The sequence below is a fragment of the Alligator sinensis genome, unplaced genomic scaffold, assembly GCF_000455745.1.
Source record: "Alligator sinensis unplaced genomic scaffold, ASM45574v1 scaffold1317_1, whole genome shotgun sequence".
In the NCBI taxonomy this organism is placed as follows: Eukaryota; Metazoa; Chordata; order Crocodylia; family Alligatoridae; genus Alligator; species Alligator sinensis.
The window spans coordinates 625160-648173 of NW_005842766.1; the positions used below are offsets into that span (position 1 = coordinate 625160).

General features: G+C 49.0%; 1 protein-coding gene across 1 annotated transcript in view; it reads left to right on the forward strand.

Annotated features, from left to right (window-relative positions):
- EDC4 (enhancer of mRNA decapping 4) overlaps positions 1-23014 on the forward strand; it is a 62597-nt gene that overhangs the window by 33658 nt on the left and 5925 nt on the right. Inside the window, exons 15-27 of the mRNA XM_006034733.3 lie at positions 338-429; positions 890-1086; positions 3247-3335; positions 4181-4340; positions 6095-6558; positions 10040-10141; positions 11179-11331; positions 13333-13369; positions 15678-15858; positions 16713-16868; positions 17382-17497; positions 20988-21153; positions 22337-22523. Of these exons, the coding sequence (XP_006034795.1) occupies positions 338-429; positions 890-1086; positions 3247-3335; positions 4181-4340; positions 6095-6558; positions 10040-10141; positions 11179-11331; positions 13333-13369; positions 15678-15858; positions 16713-16868; positions 17382-17497; positions 20988-21153; positions 22337-22523 (2100 nt within the window). The remainder of the gene's footprint in view (positions 1-337; positions 430-889; positions 1087-3246; positions 3336-4180; positions 4341-6094; positions 6559-10039; positions 10142-11178; positions 11332-13332; positions 13370-15677; positions 15859-16712; positions 16869-17381; positions 17498-20987; positions 21154-22336; positions 22524-23014) is intronic.

Consider the following 23014-nt stretch of genomic DNA (forward strand, 5'->3'; position numbering starts at 1 on the left):
GTGGGGAACTAGCACTAGGTTTTTTTGTGTTTCTCTATGTGCCATCAAGAGCTGTGGAATTTTTCATAGGGTATAAGTGTGAATACTTCTACATTTGACCACTTCTAATGACTTGGGGGCCAGAACTTGGTGACCTGGGTTGAATCCAGACAGCTTGGCATTTTGGATATGGAGTATATAGTAAGGGGCCTTCAGCTCGATAAGGGGCAACACTGCCTGCAGAACTCCTGCTTGGCCCTTCATAGGCAGAAGATACTAAAGTATATTCCACTAAGCCCTCCAAGACCCTTTCAGTTCTGTTGGCAATACATAAACTAAGGATGTCTGAATATTTCAGGGCCCTTCAGGATGTACAGATCCGATTCCAGCCTCTTCATAGCCCAGATATGGCTGCATCAATACCCTCCCATGGCTCCCGTGAAGATTTTGGTGAGTGTGTTTGGGCAGGGGTTCTAGCCAGAGCTGCATTGTGCTTTGAGTATTTTTTGTCAGCATATGCTTGTCATTGCTGTGTGTAGCTCTGTGCACTGCAGGATGATGTTGCAAAGGAAGCTTGCTGGGCTTCTGGAACCCTTTCTTCATGAATTCTGAACTTGAGTATAAGGAGTCTGATTGGTTATAAAAAATCTCAGCAGAGTATGGAACTGCTACATGAATAGCATGTTGAGCTCTGAGAGATGATGCATTTCTTCCGTAATCTTGAATGATCCAGTTGGGTTTTGCTTGTGTCCTTGACTGTAAGTAGGCCATGGGCTTTCCTGGTTCTTTTTATGGAGCCCAGAATGGACAGCAATGGTATAAGCCAATGCTTTGGAAGAATAAAGCTCTCCTAGTCTGAACTTCATGGAAGCTGTTTAATAAAGCTTTTTTTTTTTTCCGGTCTCTGCAGCATTTCCAGACCACTTGGCTGACCTGGGCACAGAAGGGCTGGGATCAGAGAAGGGATCCATACATGGTTCCCAGTCTGACTTACGGCGCATTTCAGACCTGCCTGTGCCTGCAGACTTTCTCTCTCTCTCAAATGATGCCAAACCCAAGCTAATGACCCCAGATGCATTCATGACCCCAAGCACATCTCTTCAGCAGGTAACCAGAGGAGAGAGGAGCAGGGTATAATATATTATTAGGTAAATTCCTCCGAAGCTTAGATGATTCCAACAGTCTAAATAAAATACAAAGCACAGGTGTGCCTATTGCTAAAGCTTCTGAAAATCCAGCCTTTGCATAACCCTTTTTAGCTGGAGATGTAGTATCTCCACCAAGAAGTTTCTGCTCTCAGTTCTGTGCGCGCCAGGTTTGCTTGGCAAAAAGATATGGGAAGTCATTCTTAGTAATTGCTTCTCAGCTTTGGAACTCCTCCCCCCTTCCCCTCCATCTTCCCCTCCCCACCTTGAGGCCCACTGGACCCCGAGTCTAGAAATTGTAGGAATCTCTGTAAGAGTTTATTTGGGCAGGCTTTTAGCAGGCAGGTTTATTTTTGGGAGTGTTTGTCTGAAAAATGTTTTATTTATATTATCTGGTTTTATTGACTTGCTTTTATTTTAAGCTTTCTGGGCAGAGCAGCAGAGAAATCAAGTAAATAGGTTGATTCCAAGAGACTTCCTGCATGGGCCTTTAGGGTGAGGGAAACTCCTGCCCAGCCATGGCAGGGGAGAGATGCCACTTTTATGGGGCTTGTGCTGCTGCCTCTGTCGCTACACCCCCATCCCCCGTGCCACCACTGTACAGGAGAAGCCCTGCGGCTCTGCAGCCTGTAGGTTACTGTTCCCTGCCTTTGCATATTTTATTTAGAGAGGTTGACATAACTATGGTGGCAAAAGGCTTTTGTTGTCATATGCTGTGTCTCCAGCAGGGGGCTCTGCTAATTAATAGATGTCACTTTCTTGGGTGGACAGAAAGATGTGTTCTTACCTCTTAGTTATTACTTAGCTTTGGAGGCAAGGGCACCCTTCAGTGCTTCTGCACTGAGACTTGTTCATCTCTGAAGTGGCTTAGGTATATTTTCTTGAACTTGTCTGTACTGCCACTAGCTGAGCAAAGGGGAGACACCAGACATCCCGACGTGCATGGCATTCTGCTGATCACTGAGCTGCTGAGTTTTATTAGGTGCTGGAGAACTTGCACCATGGCACAACCAGCTTTTAGTGTGTGTTGGAGATGCAAGTGTGTTGTTTTTTTTTTTTTAGGTGTCTCCATTTTCTAAATGGCTGATAGCTCTAGGGCCTGATGTGTCACCCTCTGACATCTTCGAAGTACACAGGGGCCTAGGTAATTGAAATGTGTGCTAGAGAGCACAGCTGTAAATTAGGAAACAGCTACTATGTTAATTTCATTTTCTGCTGGGCAAATTGGTCCAGGTTTTGTTGGATCGGAGACATCTCTAATGTAGAACTGCTTCCTGGAACCTTCCTCCAATCTGCATTGCTGGCAGACATATTTTAAACAAGCCCTGCCACATTCTGGTATTTAGCATAGTTGGGAGATGGATAAGGGTAGTAGCAGATTAGACTGAGCACTTTCTAAGTTTGGGTGAGCATAGCTCTCATCCTCAGACTTCTCCAGAAATACCTGTGTATGGGAGCTTTGCCGTGGCAATGGGAAGGAACAGACCCTTTGGCTTCCCTTCAGTGCTTCATCGCATGTAGAATGAGTGTCTCTGCTGAAGGCACCTTTGCTTGTGTGGTGTTTATAGAGATGGCCCCATTGAATCTTTTAATGTGCTGATCCGTTTTGGTGGCAGATTATGCTGTTCTGTATTAATACAAAACTGAGGAGTGAACTATACAGAATTCCCTACAGAAGGCTCTGGAGATGCTTTTTAGGCTGCTGTCCATGCAGCGTAAGCTCCGTCTATGCTGCGAGTCCTCAGTCTCACTACCAAAAAAATAAATCCCTACCTATCTACTACTCTGCGTGCATCATCCCCAGAATTGAGGTTACAGGGATGCCCTGAGGATGCCCCAAGCTGCTGCTCTTGAGCCTAGAATCAGGGATGCTTCTCAGAGCGTTTTTACCACTGACCTTCTCAGGTTGACATGTGCAGAGCAGTGAATGCAGGTCTTGACTGGTGCTGCAGGCACTACTATGATATAGCAGCTATAAAAATCCAGTACATTTCCCTGTTCCCAGTACACTGTTGTATCCTGGAAGCTCTTTGGTGGGACTGTAGAGCCCAGCCTTATTCACCTGAAGGCTAATTGCAGAGTCCCTACCAATGCACTGAGTCGCTTATGTGTTTTGCCCTAGATCACCGTGTCACCTGGTAGCAGCGTTAGTTCCCTGACTGCAGTCACAGCCATGAGCAGCACTTCTGTCAATGATGCTGCCATGTCCAGGTAAGCAGAGTGCAGAGTCGTATATCCTTCCCAGTAGAACTGGCCCCCACCTGCATGGAAGGAAAAGAAGGAAGGAGCCTGAAGGCAGAATTAGAAATAATTGAATTCCCAGGTTGCCTGTAGTGGTCATCCGTTTGCATGCATCTCCGAGGCAGCTCTGAGTGAGCCAGCCTTTCTGCCAAGGGTCCCAGGAGACAGGGAGTGGTGCAGAGACATAGTGTTCTGCTTCCCGTCTCAGAGGAACTCTCCCGCTGCACCACAGCTCAGTTGCTTTCTGTGCTTCTCCCAAAGGGATGGCACTGTTTACAAGGAAAGGAAGGCTGGAGGTACCAAAGGACAGAAGAATTACTGGCAGATGGAGGGCAAGAAAATGACATGAATCAAGAGACACTTACTTGGCTTGAATGTTGGGCAAAAGCTTCCTAGTGGTGAGGTGTATCAGGCTCCTGAACTAGTTGGTGGAAACCTTATTGCTTAGGCTGGGAGAGAGGAGCACAGGGACTAGCTTGGCTGTTTTTGTTCTCCTCTTACCTCTGCATCCTGCAGAAGATGAACTAGAGAATTTGGAGGGTCTCTTCCAAATCTGACCATGAAGTTCTAGCATTATTTGTAGTGAAGCACAAGGCCTTCACAGTCCTCTTAATCTAGAAAGGTTGGCTGCTTGGTGAGGTCTTGGGAGGAACCCTAGAGCTGTGCTAGGATTTGAGGAACCTTAGGAGACACTCTGACTAGGGTCCTGTATTGACCTCAGTGTAGAGGAGATACAAATTCCTTAGTTCAAGGGCTCTGCACAGTCTTGCCTTATGAAATAAGTTTGGTTCTTGACTCATTCCCACTTCTTCCAGCCACAGGCCATCTGAAGACCTGACCTTGAACCCAAAGATGCAGTTGGATACCAGCATCACACTGAGCAGCAGTGGTAGCAGCCTCCAGACCAGTCCCAGAAACCATTCTGTTCTTATCCCTGGACTCCCTGACAAACTGACTGCCAAGGCACCTGTCCCGGTAAGGCTCTGAGCTCTGTGTGCAACTTCCTCTTGGGCATATGGTAGCTCTTCCTCTTTTATTCCTCATTCCTCTGGCAGCTGGGATGCAGTTGATCTCCTCTATATCTGACCCTGGCTCTGTTGGGTGGAAAGCGGAATTGGATCATATCCTTGGCTGGAAGATGCTGTTGGTCACAGCATTACGAAGACAGCAAGGCAGCAAGAACTTTGAAAACCATCAAGCATAGCTGTGAAATGCTAGTGCAGCATTATTCCTGTCCTGTCATCACCAGAGAGAGCCAGGTTGCTGATTGGTAGGAAATGCTCTAGGTAGTGTACACTATCACTGAGGCCCTTAGAAGAATCTGGCTCCTTTGGCATCTAGTTTATATCTAAAGCTGAGTGGAATAGTGTGAGGTCTGCTTCTGCCTGTCTTTGGGGGTCTGCTTACTCTAAAGCATTTATCTTCCTGCCTATATTTGAAAAATCCAGTAAAACGGGTTATAATTTGAAGCCCAAGGTTGGAGTAATCTTTTAGTTCTGGAGAGCATCAATGTTGTAACAACAGTTGTTGTAAAATCTTGACTCAAATGAACTCAAGTTGAGTAGTCCTTTAATTTGTACATATTCCTTGTCTAGTGGGAGGCTTGAAGTCTTGGACCCAGTCCTGCATTTCTTTACATTTCACTCGTCTGAGCAACCTCCCAGTATCAGTTACATTGGTTATGTGAGTAGGGTCAGATGCAAACCCATTAGCCAGTAAATGTTCTTTCTGGCAGAGTTAAAATGACACAAAGGACAGACTCCTGCTTTACATCTACTCCTGTGATACTGGGCTGAAGCAGAATGGGAGCAAGATACAATCTTAGCTGTTACCAGAGCTGGCCTTAAGGGTAGGCGATGTGGATAACTGCCCAGGGTGCTGTGGTCAAGAGGCACCACACACTCCAGTGCCCCCCCCCCCCCCCCAAGACAAAGGCACTGCTGCAGGCAGAGGCAGGTAGGGTAGGGGTGCAGAACACAACCAGGAGGGATGCGGAGCTGCCCATACTAACCAGCCTGCGACCCCAACCCCCCCTCCCCCGCTGCTGCTTAGGAGGAGCCAGGCCACGTCAAGCAGTGCTGGTGGTTCTGCCTATTCACTGCACTATTCACCTCTGCCCCACCTGAGTGTTGCTAAGTGGGGGTGGGGGACAAAATATAAGTTTGCTCAGGGTGCCATTTTCCCTAGGGCTGGCTCTGGCAGTAGTGTCTAGGGACCCTCTTCCCCATCTGCCTGACTCCTGAACAACTCTCTCCTAGAAAGCTACAGCAATATTGTGAGTAGAGCCCCCGCGTGGCTCTTCCCTCCCATTCCAGAAGATGGGTTGATGTTGCTGTGGTACCAGTCCCAGTGGCTGTTGTGGAGCTTTGAGGGTTCCTGAAAAGGCTTGTTTGTCTTTGGCTAGGAACAGATGCTGCATTTGTCTCTGGAGAAGTTGTGCCTATGTTTGTCCCAGAACAAACATATTCCAGGATTGGTGTGTACACACATTGCCCTTGTAATCAGCGTTTAGTGAGCAGCTGACTGCAATGCTACTTTTCTGCCATTGATTCAGTGATGCAACCTTGGGATATCTGTACAGATGAAGTTTGCAATATCTCAAGATAAATTGTGACTACCTCTCATCTAGGAAACTTTTTTTTAGGATTTACCCCAGGATAAGTGCAACATCTGTTTGAGTCTTTGGGTCTCTCTGTTATGAAGAAGATTGGCTTGTTTGTTTTGGTCAGGTTGCACCTGGAAACCCACCTCTCTCTCTAGAGCTGAAGGAAGTGGAGCCCCTTGTGGTACCCCAGGCTTCTCCCACCCGTGAGCGCTCCCCAGATGTAATTTCTTCAGCCTCCACTGCTATGTCTCAAGATATCCCAGAGATTGCCTCGGAGACCCTGCAACGCAGCTTTGCAGCAGCCCCAACTGGGCTCCCTGCAGAGGTAGTGGAGCCCAACCACCATGCAGACAGCATGGCATCAGCTGCTTCGGCCTTGCACTTGCTGTCTCCAAGAAACAGGCACAATTCCGAGCACAGCCACCACTCCCTGGACATGGCCCCTGTGGAGGTGGACAGACTGAACACTCCCTCATTGCTGGAGACTGCTTTAACTCAGGAAAATGCTTCTTCTGACAGTGTTGTGAGCCAGCCGTGGCCAGCAGCTCCTGACATCACCAGAGAAACCAGGAACAGCATGGCAGACAGGTAAGGAGCAAGATGTGTCTTGCTATCCTTTTACATGGTGGCATTTTCTTGACATTGCCCAGTGGGTGTTTTGGCAGTCACCCGGTGTTTCAGGGTCAGACAAGGAATGCTCTTTACCATCCCTCATTTGCTTTCAGAGCCCTGGTGATTCATTTCCCCTTCATGCATACTGACTTCATAGGCATTACTTTTTTTCCCCTGACACAGGCCAGCTTTAATGAACATCTCTGGTCTACAAGAAATTCCAAAATGGCAGCATGGACTCTACTTTTCTCTTCCACAGCAGCTCAAAGGGTCTCAGTTTGCCAGGCTGGCAGCACTGCACACTCACCTTGAGAATCAAGCTGGTGTCTTTCCATGTTGTGTATCATCACTAGAAATAAAGGCAGTGTAGGGCAAGTTGTGTCTGTGGTGGCCTCTGTGCAGCCCCTATAGGGCGAACAGATTGTAACTGGGTAAATAATTCTGATAGTGCACCAGATAAGTCTCTGTCCTGTGAGCAAATCCACAGGATGAGGATGTGGTGTGTTTAATCATGTCCCAGAAAGGAATCCTTTAAGCTCAGGTAGCTGCTTGAGGTTCGCTGCAGGTCTGGGTCCTTCAACGTGGCTGGAGCAAAAGTTCTGACTTTTTCCCCCCAGCCCTCTGCTTAACAGGGGGATCTCTTCATCCCAAGGCTGGCCCTGTACACTTCATCTTTCTGAGAAAGTTCAGCAGGTTTAAGCCTGTAACTCCTTGCTGTGACCAACACTCCTGAGGCTCAGGGGAGGGGAGGTTGATTGGAGTGTGCCAGTGCTTCTGCTGGTACTTAGGCCCCTGGTAGATGTTACGCTTAAAATACAATTAGATAGTTAATTGCATTTTAAATAGTAACCCAGCCATGTGTTCAGGAAATGAATGGCACAATAAAATAGGAAGCAAGCCACAAAATTATTCCACAAAATGTGTGTGATGATTGACCATCAAGGCTTAAATTGAACATGAGGCAGGGTACCCACCATGCTGCACGAGAGGTCTCTGGGACTAGCCCCAAGGCTGGGACCCACAGTCAGCTGTCTGTCTGTCCCAGGAGCTGCTCTGGTTCACAGGACACCCAGCTTTCTATTTGACAGTGCAGAGGGAGCTCTTTGCTCTGGCAAGTAGTAGTGGCATGATTGTGATCATGTCCTGCCATGCACATGGCATAACAGGAGCATTATTGTTAGATCAGGGAACAGATCCCATTGCACCATTAAGCGTGAACATCTTCCAGGGACTTTGAAAAACACAGGGGTTCCTACTTAAGGGTAGAGGATCTTGCTTTTCTGATTGCCAGTTTTTAGGGTCAGGAAGGAATTTTTCCACTAGGTCAGAATGGCCCAGACAGTATGCCTTCCTTCATAGTATAAAGCCTGGTCTTTTGTTCTAAGATCTTCTGAGCTTGTATTTAACCAACTGCTTCCCTGTTGCTTCAGTGTGAGAGCAGTGGCAGCACTATGAAGCATTCTTGGTGTTTTGGATTTGGTTCTTTGTAGTTGTGCATGAGGGTTTGTGGTGATTTTGGGGCATTCTTTTGGTTAATGACTGCCTGAGGAAGAGATTGACTTGGTGACCCAGAAGGTCCCTTCCAGTCCTTTGTTCCTTAATAACCCATGGGTGTTTCTCTTTCCCCTCCTTCCACTCACCATCTGAGTGTTGCCTTTGCAGTCTTTCCAGTCCTGACTGCCATGGGAGTAAGAAATTGGAACCAGCCTTTGAATCTAGGCCTTTGCTCTGCTTTTCTGTCTCATGTGTTTGCGATCATGTTCAGGAAGGGAGATTAGAATAGAAAAACCTTAGCCCAGGGGTCAGCAATGTTTTTGGCTGGAGTGCCAAAAACACCCCAATCCCGACCCATGCCTTGACTTGACATGTCCAGGGCAGGCTGCAGGGGATCCTCGTTCATGGCAGTGCCTGTGTGTGCGCCTCTGGGCAGATGGTGGGGAAGGGACCAGGGTGGCGCTATCCCAGCCCTATGTGGCATGGAGCCGGTATCTAGGCTCTAGAGCCTGCTGCAGCTGTTTGCAGCCTGCTCACTGCCTACTGTAGTTGCCCAGAGCCTGGGTCAGCTGTGGCAGGCAGCTGGGAAGCTGCAAACAGCTACAAGGGGCTCCGGAGCTGGTGGTGGCAGCGGGTGCACATGTGCTTCCTGACAGACAGTGGGGAGGGGCCTCGGACAGCCCAACCCTAGCTCCTCCCCCACTATCCACCTGGAGGCACGTGTGCAGCTGCCAATGCTGCCACAGAACCCAGCCAATGGCTCCAGAGCCCAGTACAGCTGTTCACAGCTTCTTGGCTGCCTGCCACAGCTGGCCTGGGCTCTAGGTAGTTGTAGCAGGCAGCCGGCAGGCTCTGGAGCACCAGCTCCATGGCAGTGACAGCTGCACACATGCCTCCAGGCAAAAAGCAGGATAGGGGCCAGGGTTGTACTGCCCCAGCCCCCTCCCCCGCTGTCTGCCTAGAAGTGTGCGTGCAGCCACTACCACCGTGGTGCTAGTGATCTGGAGCCCAGTGGAGCTATTTGCAGCCTCCTAGCTGCAGCCAACCCTGGCTCTGGGCAGCCTTTCAGCTGCCTACTGTATGCAGCCCAGGCTTCGTGGCCAGCAGGAGCTGCCCAGAGCCCTGGTGTTTGTGGCATGCCAAGCAAAATGGCTTTGCATGCCATGCTCTGGCATGCATGTTGGGGGGGGTTGCCAACCCCTGCCTTAGGCCATACCAGAGTAGCTGTTTCTACCAGCTCTTTGTTCAGGCCCCTGTGGCTCTCCGCACAGTGCAGGCCTGTGGGTGTGCAGGGTGACTGTTCCTTTCTGCTGTTGGCTAGGTCTGCTTCATTCTAGTTCAGCTGCAGGTCTGCACATAGAGAGCATGTAGTGGCATTAAGGAGCCTCATAAAGTGCTCCTGGCCATTGCCATGTATACAAATTGTGCTCCTCTTACAATCTAAGAGGATGTGCAGTCTCCATCAGAAACTGCTGCTAACCCGATGAAAAGGATAACATCTGCACTCCCACCCAGGAGAGCTGGTGACATATTCACCCCAGCCTAAACAGTCTCTCCTCTACCTACTCCTTTCTCTGAAGCCTGGAAAAGTAGGGAAGTCTTGCAGTGTTGCACTCAAGGCCAGAAGCTCTGGAAAGAGAAAGGTGCCAGCCAGTGGGGTTGTGATATCCTGCTACTTCCAGTGAGGCCCAAGGTGGTCTCCTGCAACAGCTGTATACTGGGAGCTTTCCCATTTGGTGGGGAGAGCAGCTGTGCTAGGGCTCCCTTCATGCCCCTCCTAAAGGACTAGGGTTTGGTTGCTCCTACATTTCTGGTGCCTTCAGGGTCCCTACTGGCAGACTGGGACTGTAATATGACTACGCCAGCTCTGTGGGTTCAAACCAGGGGGCTACACTGCGGCAAGTTGAGGGAGCAGATAATTGGGCAGAGATACTTTTGTAATTGCATTTCCCTCTTTCTGCAGCCCTAGGGATGAGGTTGAAGAGAAGCACAAGAGCTCTTCCTATCACAGACACAGCTACCACCTGCTGCAGCATGACAGCCAGGATGCCAGTGCAGAGCAAAGGTACCAGAGCCCTCCACTCTCTTGCATGGACTTTGTTCATGTTGTGACTTTGTTCGTGCCTTCATCTGCAGTCAGCTTTCATCTGTGGTGTGAAATGCCTTTGCTTTGCCTCCTGCCATCTGATGATGGCTTAAGAGAGGTTGCATAAGCAATCCAGCCCTCCTCATGACCTGGTGACTAGTGAGAGTCCTCTGACAATGCTCAGGTTACAGTCCCTAGGGTAGACACTTGCCATGTTGCTCATAGAAACCTACTGAGCCCAGTGGATAAAGCTTGGTCCAGTTGTCAGTGAAAACTACTGACAGTTTGAAGCCCAGTCCTTGAATTTAAAGCAAGGTAGATGGCAAACTCTAGGGGTTGCTGGTGAGCTCTCCTTCCATCCTCTGCTCATGACCCACCTTCCACCACTACTTGGTCTTGCATGCCTGGTAGAGTCAGTCTCCCTCAGTGGGTAGGGGGTTAGTTGTTCCCCACACTCAGGTAGGTGCTGAAGTTTGCAGCCTGTGCTAGACAGCTGGCTGCCAGCTAAAATGCACCTAAGGTACTAAGGTTTACAGTATCGTTGGACTCTACCTTGGTTGCTCTCTGTGTCAGTTACCTTTTGTCTGTAACAATACAAGAGACGCATGTTATGCAGGAATTCCCTGCAGGATCAGTAGTTGCATTCAAGAATTCCACACCAGCAGGGGTATGTATCAGGAACAGCCAAAGACCTCTGCAGAGCAGCATGGACTATACTGGTGCTTAGTGCAGAGGAGACGGTAGGTTTCGTTATGAAGCCATTGATATTGATCTGTGCAACCTGGTACCTTGGATCAAGGTGGAGTGTTCCATGCCAAGCCCTGGAGATTCCTTGGATTAAAGATCAGGTTGGAATACGTTTTTGCCTTTTGCCTGCAAAGCCCTTGGCTGCTCAGGACGGGGATGCCCCAGTCAGTGTGGATATAAAGCAGAGTTCTGCGTCTCCCACTAGAAGGCAAAAACTAATGCTCTTCAACATTGAAAGTGACGTCCTCTCCCCTGCTGTTCCTTCGTAGTGACCATGATGATGAAGTTGCAAGTTTGGCTTCTACATCAGGCGGATTTGGTGCCAAAGTATCTGCACAGAGGCTGCCTGTGAAGGACTGGAAAGCCAAGGCATCCCCTCGGGCTTCCCCAACGCTAAAGCGGAAGGGCAAGAAAGAGGACGGGTATGCTCAGCTGCCAGGGTGCAGACAGCTGCGGGGCTGGCAGCACAGGGCCACAGCCTGAGAAACCCATTAGCAGTTAGACTTTCTAAGCATGCCCTAGAACTAGTGCCTTCTCCTTGCAAGGAACTCAGGCTTTCCTTTTGTTGGTAGTGAGGGAGCAGTAACCCCCAGTGAAAATTCAGACAGTGCCCATTTCACAGGGGTGTAGAAACGGTTTCTCTCTTTCCCCCTCAGGTGAGACTGAAGGTCTAAGATGGAGCAGACTGCAAGCTTGGCTTCAGAAGGATTCATGGGAGGCCAATTCATTATTCTGGGGAGATGGGAATGCTAGAGCTGTGCTCCTACCCTTTGGCTCCAGACCAGTGCCATGTGCCCTATTTTAGTCAGGACTGTTTTACCTGTTTGCACAGCACGGCAGAGCCTTACTCTGGTTGGATTCTAGAGCAGGGGCAGGCAATTATTTTGGGCAGAGGGTTGCTTACTGAGTTTTGGCAAGCCATCGAGGGCCACATGACGGGCAGCCAAGGGCTGGTTAATATTCTAAATTTTTTAGGGGCCCCACAGGCTGGATCGAATGGCCTGGCGGGCCGCATCCTGCCCCTGGGCTGCATTTTGCCCATCCCTGTTCTAGAGGCTGCCCTAGCATACATGTTCAGCAATAATGTCTGGCCTTTGTCACCCACCTGTACGTATAAACTTAACCATGCAAAATGTCCTGTGCTTGAAGTGTTAGAAACCAGAGACTTTTGGATCTAATCAAATCCAATAGGGCAACTGGTCAGGGGGCTTGGATTAATGTCTGGGGAAATGGTGCAACCCCTACAAGTGGCTCTCTGGTCCTCAGATGCTCTATAGGTGAATTTGGACCTGTGGGTAGGTAGATTAGGCAGAACATGGACCCAAAGTTTTCAGTTGCTAGTTGTCATCTCTTCCTCCTATAACCAAGAGACTGTTTGAGAGAGACCATTCCCTTCCCATCACCAGTCCTTTTTAGACAGCTGAATGGACACTGTTTAAAGTTATTGATCACCCAGTCTGCGAGCTACAAATACACATCTTCCTGTCAAGTTTGGTTCAGAGGTGGGTTTGTGGTTTTGGGGGAGCCATACAGATTTTGTCTGCTTAATAAACCATTTCTCTGGTTTGTTTCTGGAGGACATGCTGCCCTATGCTAGTGGTGCCTTTACCCAAAGACTTGGAGGCATTCCAGGCAATCGTTACATACAGAATCAGGCATTTTCAAAACATGCATTGGATTTTTCTTATTAATAAATTGCAAAAAATGCAAGACTGGAAAATTGGAAAATGCAAGCATGTGATCCTGCCTATAAATTTATTAGGGGAGGTCAATGGGGAATAGGGGAAGCGCTGTTAGTACTAAGGCACCCCAGGGAGTGACTAGGAATAACGGGTGTAAACTAGTTGAGAGTGGATTTAGGTTAGATATTAGGAAGAAATTTTTCACAGTAAGGGTGGCCAGGATCTGGAATGGGCTTCCAAGAGAGGTGGTGCTATCACCTAGCTTGGAGGTCTTCAGGAGGCGGCTAGATAGTCACCTGGCTGGGGTCATCTGACCTCGGTCCTCTTTCCTGCCAGGGGCAGGGGGTTGGACATGATGATCCATTGTGGTCCCTTCCGACTCTACAATCTGTGAATCCTTTTTACACTAATAAAAAGTCCAGAGTGATATTTGGAGTAAAAGGTCAGCCCCAGTTAGGGCACGGTCTCAGACACTCACTCATTGAGAGGAACATGATAACTAGAACCTCAGGTGTTAATCATTGGTAGAAGTAATAGTTGATATCACTTTCCTAGTGTCATGCAAACCTGGACTATGGTATCCCTCTAGTGCTCTAGTATTGGACACTGGTCAGGAAGGATGGGGTGGGATATAAGAGTGAAAGGGAGGAACCAAAAGGCAAGGTCAGTCTTAGCCATAGATCTGGATAATCCTAAATATGTAATTCACTTAGTTATATTAATTCTTTTTTTAAATTCCAGGGATGTGACTCAGTCCCCACGATCATCTGATCACCAGGTTAGTGACAGTGCAGCCATTGCTGCTTTCCCAGGGAATGGATTCTCCCTCTCCTATTTGCATGTTAGCTTGCTTGTTGATGACTAAAAGAAAATCCATTTCAGTTCCTTTTGCAATCTCTTTCTCTGCTGCAGAGCTTATGGTTTACACTGTGCATGAGCAGGCAGACATTGTGTACAATAGTGCTAGCCAAGACCCTGTCAGACTAGTTCAGCATTGCTTTGCATCTTTGTCTTGCAGATAGCAGAAAAAAGTTGGCTTGAGAGAGAGTGGCCTAGACTTTCCCAAACCATTGGCCTCCTTTTGCTACTTACTATGCCTGATTTAGATCTCAGTGTTCACCATATGACCAGCCCACAGCTGTCTGTTCCAGCTGCTCTTCCTCACATCACTTTTGAGTGCACTAGCAGTGGGATAGTGAGGCATTCCCAGCACCATTGGGAAAGAGCTACATTTTAGGAATTGGTGAGCTGTTCTTGAGATGCTTGGATCTCAACCAGCTGCTTGCACTCTTTAAAATATCAAATGCCTTCCCTCCTGGTTAAAGAGTTTGGGAGAGAGGGAGAAAACACATTTGGTATCATTCCCCTTCCCCCAGGAGCAGGGCTGGCCATAGCCTCCACTTCTCCTGAGTTGGACCAAATCACCAGGCACTTCCTCTGAGTGGTATTGCAGGGCAGAATGGCTTTCCCAACCTGCCATTGTAAGTGCATGAGATCAGCTGCCCAAGTCCTAGGGCAGGGGTGGACAAAATACAGCCTGTGGGCTGGATCCAGCCTGCCAGCTGGCTGGATCCAGCCTGCCAGCTGGCTGGATCCAGCCTGCCAGCTGGCTGGATCTGGACTGCAGCTGCCCCTACAATGCTCCACATAGGGCTGAGCCTAACCTGGGCAGTCCATGCCTGCACTCTCCCAGCCCTGGTCCCAGCCAGCATGCAGCTTCTGGGCTGTTCTCAGTGCAGCTGCAGCCGGCTGGATGTTCCTCTGCTCCCCTCACCTCCAGTGGGAGCAGCCAGGCTGAAGCTTCCCCCCCTGTCTCCCCCTGCCTGGAGCAGCACAGCAGGGGGAAGGAGTTGGGAGGAGAATGGGCTGCTAGAGGCAAAGGGAGCACAACAGCACCTGGCTGGCTGCAGCTGCACCAGGAACAGCCACACTGGAAGCTGCACATGCTGGTCGGGGCCGGTGGGCTGTTCTGCTCCCCTCACCTCCAGCTGCAAGTCCTACTCCTGCTGTGCTATGCTGTACCACGCTGCATGTTCCAGGCAGGTGGGAAGCTTCAGCGGAAGGCTCCTGCCCAGCCCATGGAGATCCAGCTCTAGCTCCTGGCTGCCTTACACCCACTTTGCCTGCGCACAGGGGCTGCTCGTCAAGCTGGGCGGGCAGAGTGGATGGAAGGTGGCTGGGAGCTGGAGCCGGAGCTCCATGCACAGGGCAGGAGCCTTTCGCTGAAGCTTCCCACCTGCCCACCCAGAGCGGTGCAGCAGGGACAGGAGCAGCAGCCGCAGCTAGAGGCAAGGGAAGCAGAACAGCCCCTCCAGCCCTGGCCAGCATGGAGCCTGGCCTGGCACAATGCAGTCTGTGCCACGCCATATGGGTCCCAGCCTTGCAGTGGGGAACTGCTGCTGGGACAGACCAGGCTAGGCTGGCTCTGTGCTTCACTGCATGGTTCCCAGCTGCAAGGCCAGGACCTGCATGGTGCAGCACAGAGCCAGCCTGGCCCAGGGACAACTGTCAGGGCTGGGGCTACCCATGTGGCCCTCGACAGCTCACCATAACTCGTTAAGCAGCCCTCCAGCTGAAATAATTGCCTGTCCTTGTCCTAGGGCTTTATTCTCCTCTCACAGCAGAGGCTTTTGAATCATGTAAGTGTTCCAGGTATCCAAGAAGAAGTGAACAGACTGGTTTTCCTATTTTGTTTTGGAAGCAAAAATCAATAAATAAAATAAGCGGGTCTTGGAATTAAATAAATAGCCTGGGGGAGGCTGGGAATGGTTTGCTACTGAGTAATTAATTTTTAGTTCAGCAAGGTGCATGGCAGGACCTTGAAAAAAAACAACCCAGCTCATCAGTCTGCTACTTAGGGCAAAATTTTGACCCTGTTGGAAGGTGGAATTTTCACTTTGCTTCATTGAGGCCTGGCTATAAATCTTGCTGGGGGGAGAGAGGTCGAGTTGGTACTTTAGCACTTGCTCATGGACTGTGAAGGTGAATTGCCCTTAGTCTATGCATTTGCATTCCTCTAATTGTATTACAGGTGAGGTGGACAGTGGTGTCACCAGTGCCTGCCCTTTTGTCTCCTCTGCAAACAGGTGACTCCCGAGTATCAGGATGAGCTGATGTCTCTGCTGAGGAACCAACAGAGAGAGCTCACTGAGCTACGGCAGAACCAGATGGAGCTGATGCGGAGACTCACTGATCACCTGGACGCTGTGCAGAGCTCCCTCATGGGCCACGTGGAGAGAGTAGTTGGCTCTCAGCAAGAGCAAGAGCGTATCCTTCCATGGAAACCCCTCTGGAAGTGGACATAGCATAGGGCTAGGGCTGGGTGAGCATCTTTTCAGTAGACGGAAATCCAGCTTAGTCCTCAAGAGCCTTATGCCTGGCTGCAGACACTCCATGCTGATGAGCTTGCAAGCCATGTAAGCAGTTGGTCTTAACCAAAGAGCCACAACATACCCCTTGTTGGCAGTGGTTGCAAACATGCTCCAGTTTAGAAAGAAAAACTGCATTGTGTAGTTGGTTTACTCACAATTTCAGGCAAGACACTGGCAAAGGGTGGAGTAAAAGAAAAGCCTTGGTTTACCTTTCCTGTGAAGAACTGCAGGTGATGTTGAAGAAACACATGAGGCTTTGGAACAGTGGTCTGTGTGTGTCTGGTCTGTGCCATAAAACCATGCTACAGTTTTTGCATGAGATACGGTCAGGGTTTTGAGAAGCAAGGGGCTTCAGGGCAAAATGGGGTGATATCAGAAAAGCTGGGTGCTAGAACATGAAGGTGACAAGGTGCAGCAAGGCCAGAATCAACAAGGGCCAGCTTGCCTCTGCACCTGATTCAAGCTACTGTTTCTCAATGCCTTGTCAAGATGGGAAGTTCACAGAACATAAATGGGGGAAAACACTGCTACTTTCTTTGTGTCACTGAATCTTCCAGTGGCCTGTTGGGTAGCAGGTGTTCATCAAGTACAGATTTACCAGCTGAAGCAAGATGTGTCCTAGAATGCTGATACCAGAGAAGCAAATTAGGCTTTTTGAAGTCCACGGGAGTGCTGGAGATGTCTATTAGGTGAGTGTTGGGAGAAGAGGAGAAATCTCCTGGTGCCTTGTGTTCCTTAATGTATGATCAGAGAGGAGGCTAGACCGAGCTCTGACTGAATGGCAGCAGCGGAACGAGCAGTTACAGGATCACCTGTCCCAACAGCTCTCTCAGTCCATGTCTACCGCTGTCTGTAATCGCCTGGAGAGGACGATTCGTGAAGAGATGAAGAAGACAGTGCCCCAGTGTAAGTGCTGATGCCCAGGGCTTTGGGGCAGGTTTGTACCATTCTTCCTGTATGGTTGGTTGGCTTAGCATGGAGTTGAAATACAAAAAGCTGCCCTAATGGGAGGATCAGCACTGCAAGAGGCAGGATTTTGGATGCACTACATTTAGCCCTTACGGCTGCCTACTGTTGCTTATCTCTCCGAGTCTCTGCATAGGTATCTGAAGAAGTGTAAAGATGCAAAGACCCTGGAAAAATGAGTTGTGGGAAACTCTCTGTAGGGAACACAGACTGGCATTTACATGCTGTGTGCAGCCTTTTTCTGTGAGCAGTTAATGAGTGTGAACTTTCCTGATATTCAGCCAGTGCAGAATGGGTTGTAGACTTTGTTGAAATACATCTGAAAAGTATCCTGGCCATACCATTCCTGAGTGCCTTGGCATCCCACTGGTCTTCTGTTTCTTAGGGAAAGGGGAATGCTTTTCTGGCTCTTAAGCTACATCTGCATCACTTTCTCCTTCATGTTGTACTCAGGTATTTCCAAAAGCATGGACCCTGTCACTGGACAGCTGAGTAACACCATTGCAACCAAACTCACAGCTGTTGAGGGCACATTGAAGGAGAATGTCACTAAGCTGGTGAAATCAAAGGTAAGGACCAGAATGCAGCCATCTCCAAGCTGTCCAGCATTGACCTTCCAGAGTAATGATCCATTACTGATTGACTGGCAGCATCCTCACTCTTCAGTGGAGGCTGAAAATGGTTTAGCTGCTAGTGTAGACAGAGCCACTTTTTGGTACCATAGGAAATCTGGTTAGACCCCTGCTCTCTCTCTATTCCACCTTACAACCTTTTCTTCTGTCTTCTGTTGCACCTCCTATGCTGGTGGAGAGCAAGAGCTTCTTTTATGGGAACACCTTTTCAGAGGGACTTTGACAGGCATTTTCCTCCAGTATGGGTATGCGTATTTAAATGTACAAGAGTCGTCATTCTATTTGGGGCACCACGCTTTAAAGGCATGGACAGGTTAGATCCCAGTGAAGAGCACTGAAAATTAGTAAAAGTTTTTAAGAAACGTGACTTAGGAGGAAAGATGGGAAAACCCAGGATTTAGTTTAGAGAAGAGAAATGAGGGGGGATTTAACAAGTCTCCAAACACCTTCAGAGTGATTATAAAGAGGACGATGACAGACTAGTCTCTGTAGCCATAGGGGACAGGACAAAGAGTAACTCTTAAATTGCAACAAGGGGAATTTTAAGTTTACAAAGGACTTTAAAACTAGGGGAGTGATTTAAGCATTGCAACAGATTCTACAAAATATCCAGGTGATTTCCATCCTCAGAGTTTTTAGAGAGTCGGTTAGATGAGCACTTGTCTGGAATGGTTTGTACAGGGATGATTCTGCCTTGAGATTTCTCAAGGCAACTTTCTGAGGTCTCTTCCAGCCCTATTTTTCTATTATTCTGTTCTGAAAGTCCACTTAGTCTCCCCATGCTAAGTTTCAGGCCAGGTGTAGACATGGGCAGAGTCTGGCACTGCACATGAGCAGGGGCTAGGTAACGTCTTACTTGTTGGCATACTGGGAAGTTAAACCCCAGACTTTAGTTCACCAGAGGGGTACAAAGGAATGGAAGAAGTTCTCTGGACTGTGTCCCAGGATCTGCACCTCCTTAGCAAACCCAGCACAAAGCAGTCTGCTCCTTCCTCGGCTCACTCCAAAGCCAACATTTCTGCAAGCTCCCCAAGAAGCACCCTAGCTGTTGCATGGTCAGTAGGTAGAAAGCCAGCTTACTGTCTGTTCCTGAGAGAGTGCTCTTTCTCAGTATTTAGCAGGGTAACAAAATGTTGAGCTGTTTTTCTCCCAACACTTGCAGAAAAAGGCATGATTTGAAGCTTTAGCAATATCTCTGCTTGGGCTTTCCCCTCCTATTGCTCTGCCTTTTCCCTTCTGGTCTTTACTGGCCTGAACAGGCAGGTGATTATAGCTTTAAAGATGGGGAGGTCTTACTGTCCTATGTAGAGTATGTGTGTGTATATGCATGTGGAGTACGTATTTTTCCAAAGATGGTTTAAATTCTTTTTTCCAAGTTTACCTTCACTTCCTATCTGCTTTTTTTAATTCAGGTCCTTTTCATATAATCCCTCTTTCCTCACTGTTTTCAGCCTCTTCCACTGAGTCTCTACAAATGTAATGTTAATGGTCTACAGGGAAGTAGCCTGGTCCCCTGGAGCTCCCATTGGATTCAGCATAGTGCCATTTCCTTCCGATCACCTGAGCTCCTGCAGAGCTGTGGCTAATGATTGCTCAGTCCTTTTTTTCATAGGTTCCAAGGAAAGTAGAGCTGGAAAGGGACCTCATGAGGTCATCTAATCCAGCCCCCTGCTCAAGGCAGAATCATCCCAGACATCACTGTTAAGCTTTAGTCTAGCTATAAGTGGTGGTCTTGGTGCTTGGAACCATGTTGTTGCTCTATAGTTGTATATCCATCAGACTTATAAAAATGGTTATGGAAATAATTTCATAGTTGGTAGGGTCGGAAGAGACCTGAGCAGATCATCCAGTCTGACCCCCTGCCATGGCAGGAAGGAGTACTGGGGTCAAATGACCCCGGCAAGGTGTTCATCCAGCCTCCTTTTAAAACCCCCCAGGGTAGGAGCCAGCACCACTTCCCTTGGAAGTTGGTTCCAGATCCTGGCCGCTCTCACAGTGAAGCAGTGCCTCCTGATATCTAGCCTAAATCTACCCTTTGCCAGCTTGTGACCATCATTTCTTGTCAATCCTGGTAGTGCTCGGGGGAACAGGGACTCCCCCAATGCCTGCTGGTCCCCCCTGACTAGTTTGTAAACGGCTACTAGATCACCCCCTCAGCCTTCTCTTGTTGATGCTGAACAGGTTCAGGTCCCTTAGCCTCTCGTAGGGCCTGCCCTGCTGCCCCCTGATCATGCGAGTGGCACTCCTCTGGACCCTCTCCATGTTGTCCACATCCCTCCTGAAGTGCGGTGCCCAGAACTGGACGCAGTACTCCAGCTGCGGCCTGACGAGTGCCGCATAGAGGGGGAGCATCACCTCCTTGGACCTGCTTGAGATGCACCTGTGGATGCATGACAAGGTACGGTTGGCCTTCCTGACCGCTTCCCCACACTGCCAGCCCATGTTCATTTTGGCATCAATAATGACTCCGAGATCCTTTTCTGCCTCTGCACTGACACTGACATAGACTGTATAGACTCATCTCAGCTAAGTGTCTATCTAACCTGCTCTTGAAAACTTCCAAAGATAGAGATTCCACAATTTTCCTAGGTAGTCTGTTCCTGTGCTTGACCATCCTTGTAGTCAGGAAGTTCCTCCTAATCTTCAACCTAAATTTCCCCTGCTGCAGCTTGAGGTCATTGCTCCAAGTCATATCCTCTGCAGCCACAGAGAGAAGCCCATCTCTACCCTCTCTGTAATGGTCCTTCAGGTATATGAAGACTTTTATCAAATCCCCCCACTCAGCCTTCTTTTCTCCAGACTAAATAACCCTAGTTCTTTCAGCCTTTCCTCATGACCAAGAGAATTCACTTTGAGTGGATTCTGAAGGGTATTTCAGATTTTTTTTTGCTTATTGCCTGTGCTCTCACTGTCCTCCAGATGCATTGAATTTCCCTTCTTTGGCTTTTCTTCTTTTACTGTGAATATATTTTTGTGGAATTGCAGCTTCCAGATCACTATGCCTTCTGCACTGATTTTCTGCACAGCACTTCCTCTTCCTTCCTTTTTCATTTCTTGTATTCAGCTCTTCTCCATTGTTTATAGTCTGGAGATGCCTTAATTACCTCTGCAGGATCTAATGGCTGAAGGGGTGAGGAATCTAGGTTTGGCATCTGCTTTTTTTGCATTTGAATTAAAACACTGGGAAATCTTTGTTTTCTAGGATGTACTAATTGGGGTTCCCTCAGCCACCAAAGTGTAGTGTTAACTGCACATCAACTGGAAAAGGGTGTTAACTGTTTGGAAGAAAAATATTTCTGATTGGTGCTGGGCAGTCCTTGTCTGTGTTGTTTTTGGGTTGCAGGGCAGGTAAAATGCCTCCCCCCATCTTTTCTTAGATAGTAGAAAAATGCTAAACTCTGGGGCCTCTTGCATGTGTGTTTTCAAGAACCTTACAGATACCATTGCGAGGGCAGCTGCGGATGCCCTGCAGGGACCCATCCAGTCAGCCTACAGGGAGGCGTTCCAGAGCATCGTGCTGCCTGCATTTGAGAAGAGCTGCCAGTCCATGTTCCAGCAGATCAATGACACGTTCAAGCAGGGCACACAGGAATGTGAGTCATTTCTTAACCTTCCCTCCCTAGCCTGGCTGTCTGTCATTGTTAACAACAAACCCACAGTCCCAGTACAGAGCACCACAATGGCAGCCATCTGCAAGGGAGGGGAGGGTTAATCCTCCTTTTTCATTTTGGTCATGCAAAGCAGTTTGTATGAGTTTAATCCTCATTTCTCATTTTGGTCATGCAAAGCAGTTTGTATGACCAAATTCAGGCTGCTGCAAGAGCCTGTGGTGCTCCTGGCTCCCAGTCTGACCTATAGGCATGGCTCTAGTTCCTCAGCTGTAGTCTCCCAGTTGATAACAGCCCTGCTGTATCATCACGCTTCCCTAGTGTGGCAGTAGGGCTGTCACTGTCCTGAAGCATCGTATATTTGCCCTGATATAGGCAGGGGACAGAAGGCAAACTTCTTCCCTCTCCTGTCCCATACTGGCTGGGAGGCACAGCACTTGGAAGGAGCTCCTTTCACTTCTGCATCCGTCTGGTGAGCTAAAGCCTGGGGTTTAATTCCTGGATATGCTAACAAGCAAGATGTTACCCAGTCCTTGCTCATGTGCAGTGCTGGACTCTGCCTGAGTCTGCACCAGCCATTATTACAGCACCTCCCTATTTCTGTCTTGTGGGGCAATGTGTAAAGGAACTGGTGCTCATGTTCACCTCGTCTTACCCAGGCTGGTGGTGCCCCCTCCCTTCCTTTTATGGGGTCTTCAGGGTTGATCATCCTACACACAGCCTGCTTCCTCCTTGCCTTTGTTAAAGTTTCCCCTTTGAATTCTGCAGCTTTTTCCTCTCTTGGTTTTTCAGATATATCCGCTCCTGGCCCTGTTGCCAATGAAATACTGTAGCTCACACTAGTGTACCACAAAGACTGTGTGCTCCCCTTGCCCTGTGTCTTTGGGTCCAGCTGAGCAGCCCATGCAAAGACTTGTTGCTACAGAACATTTTGGGTTGGCTGCTCAGTCACTGTGTTCTATACCACTGATGGGGGCCTGGGGGAGTGCACGGAAGTGTTCACAGATTGGTCTGCTGTGTGGCCCAAAGGCTGGGCTTTGGGACACCCCCATAACCCCTACTAGAGCATGCTGTGTGGTTAGGCAGCAGAGCTGCCAACGGCTCAGCTTCCCCAAGAACACCTAAGCTAGCACGTGTCCCCAAGCACCTGTCTGTCTGATGGTTGCAGATATCCAACAGCTGGAGACCCACATGAAGAACAAAAAGGTGCGAGAACAGGAGGCACGGGACCCCCTGCTGAGCCAGCTCCGACAGCTGATCACCACCTTCCAGAGCACCACAGAGCAGCTGGCTTCCACCATCACGGCCAGTGTCCATGCTGAAGTGCAGCATCAGCTGCATATCATTGTGGGCAAGTAAGTTGGCATCTGGGTGTAACGTTGGGCACCTGCTGAAATGGGCATCACTGAGGAGTGCAGGTGCTGGTGAGGCCAGGCAAGGTGTGCAACAGAGGCCTTTGTTAGCTCTCCTGTAGAAACAGGCCTACCCCAGGGGGTAGCTCTTGGACCTTTCATTTGCAGTATGCAGAACCAGTCAACAAGAGCTTCATGCAGGCATGTGTAGCTGCGCATAGAGGACTGCTTATCAGCATAACTTGCAGCTGAGCCTTCATTCAAACTAGAGTCTTGGGTAAGCTCTGTGTACTCTGTGAAGCAAAGCTCAACCAGGCTTGAGTTGGGGAGAGACCCTGGAGCCTGGATTGCCTATCTCTGTTTTGGCAAAAGGATTCTGAGGCACTGCTAGGAGCCTCCCCCTGACTTATGTCTTCAGACACACCCTGAGAAGGGTTTGGATTCTTAGGTCTTCAGCAGCTCATGCCTTGAATCCCAGCTACAGGATGCAGCTG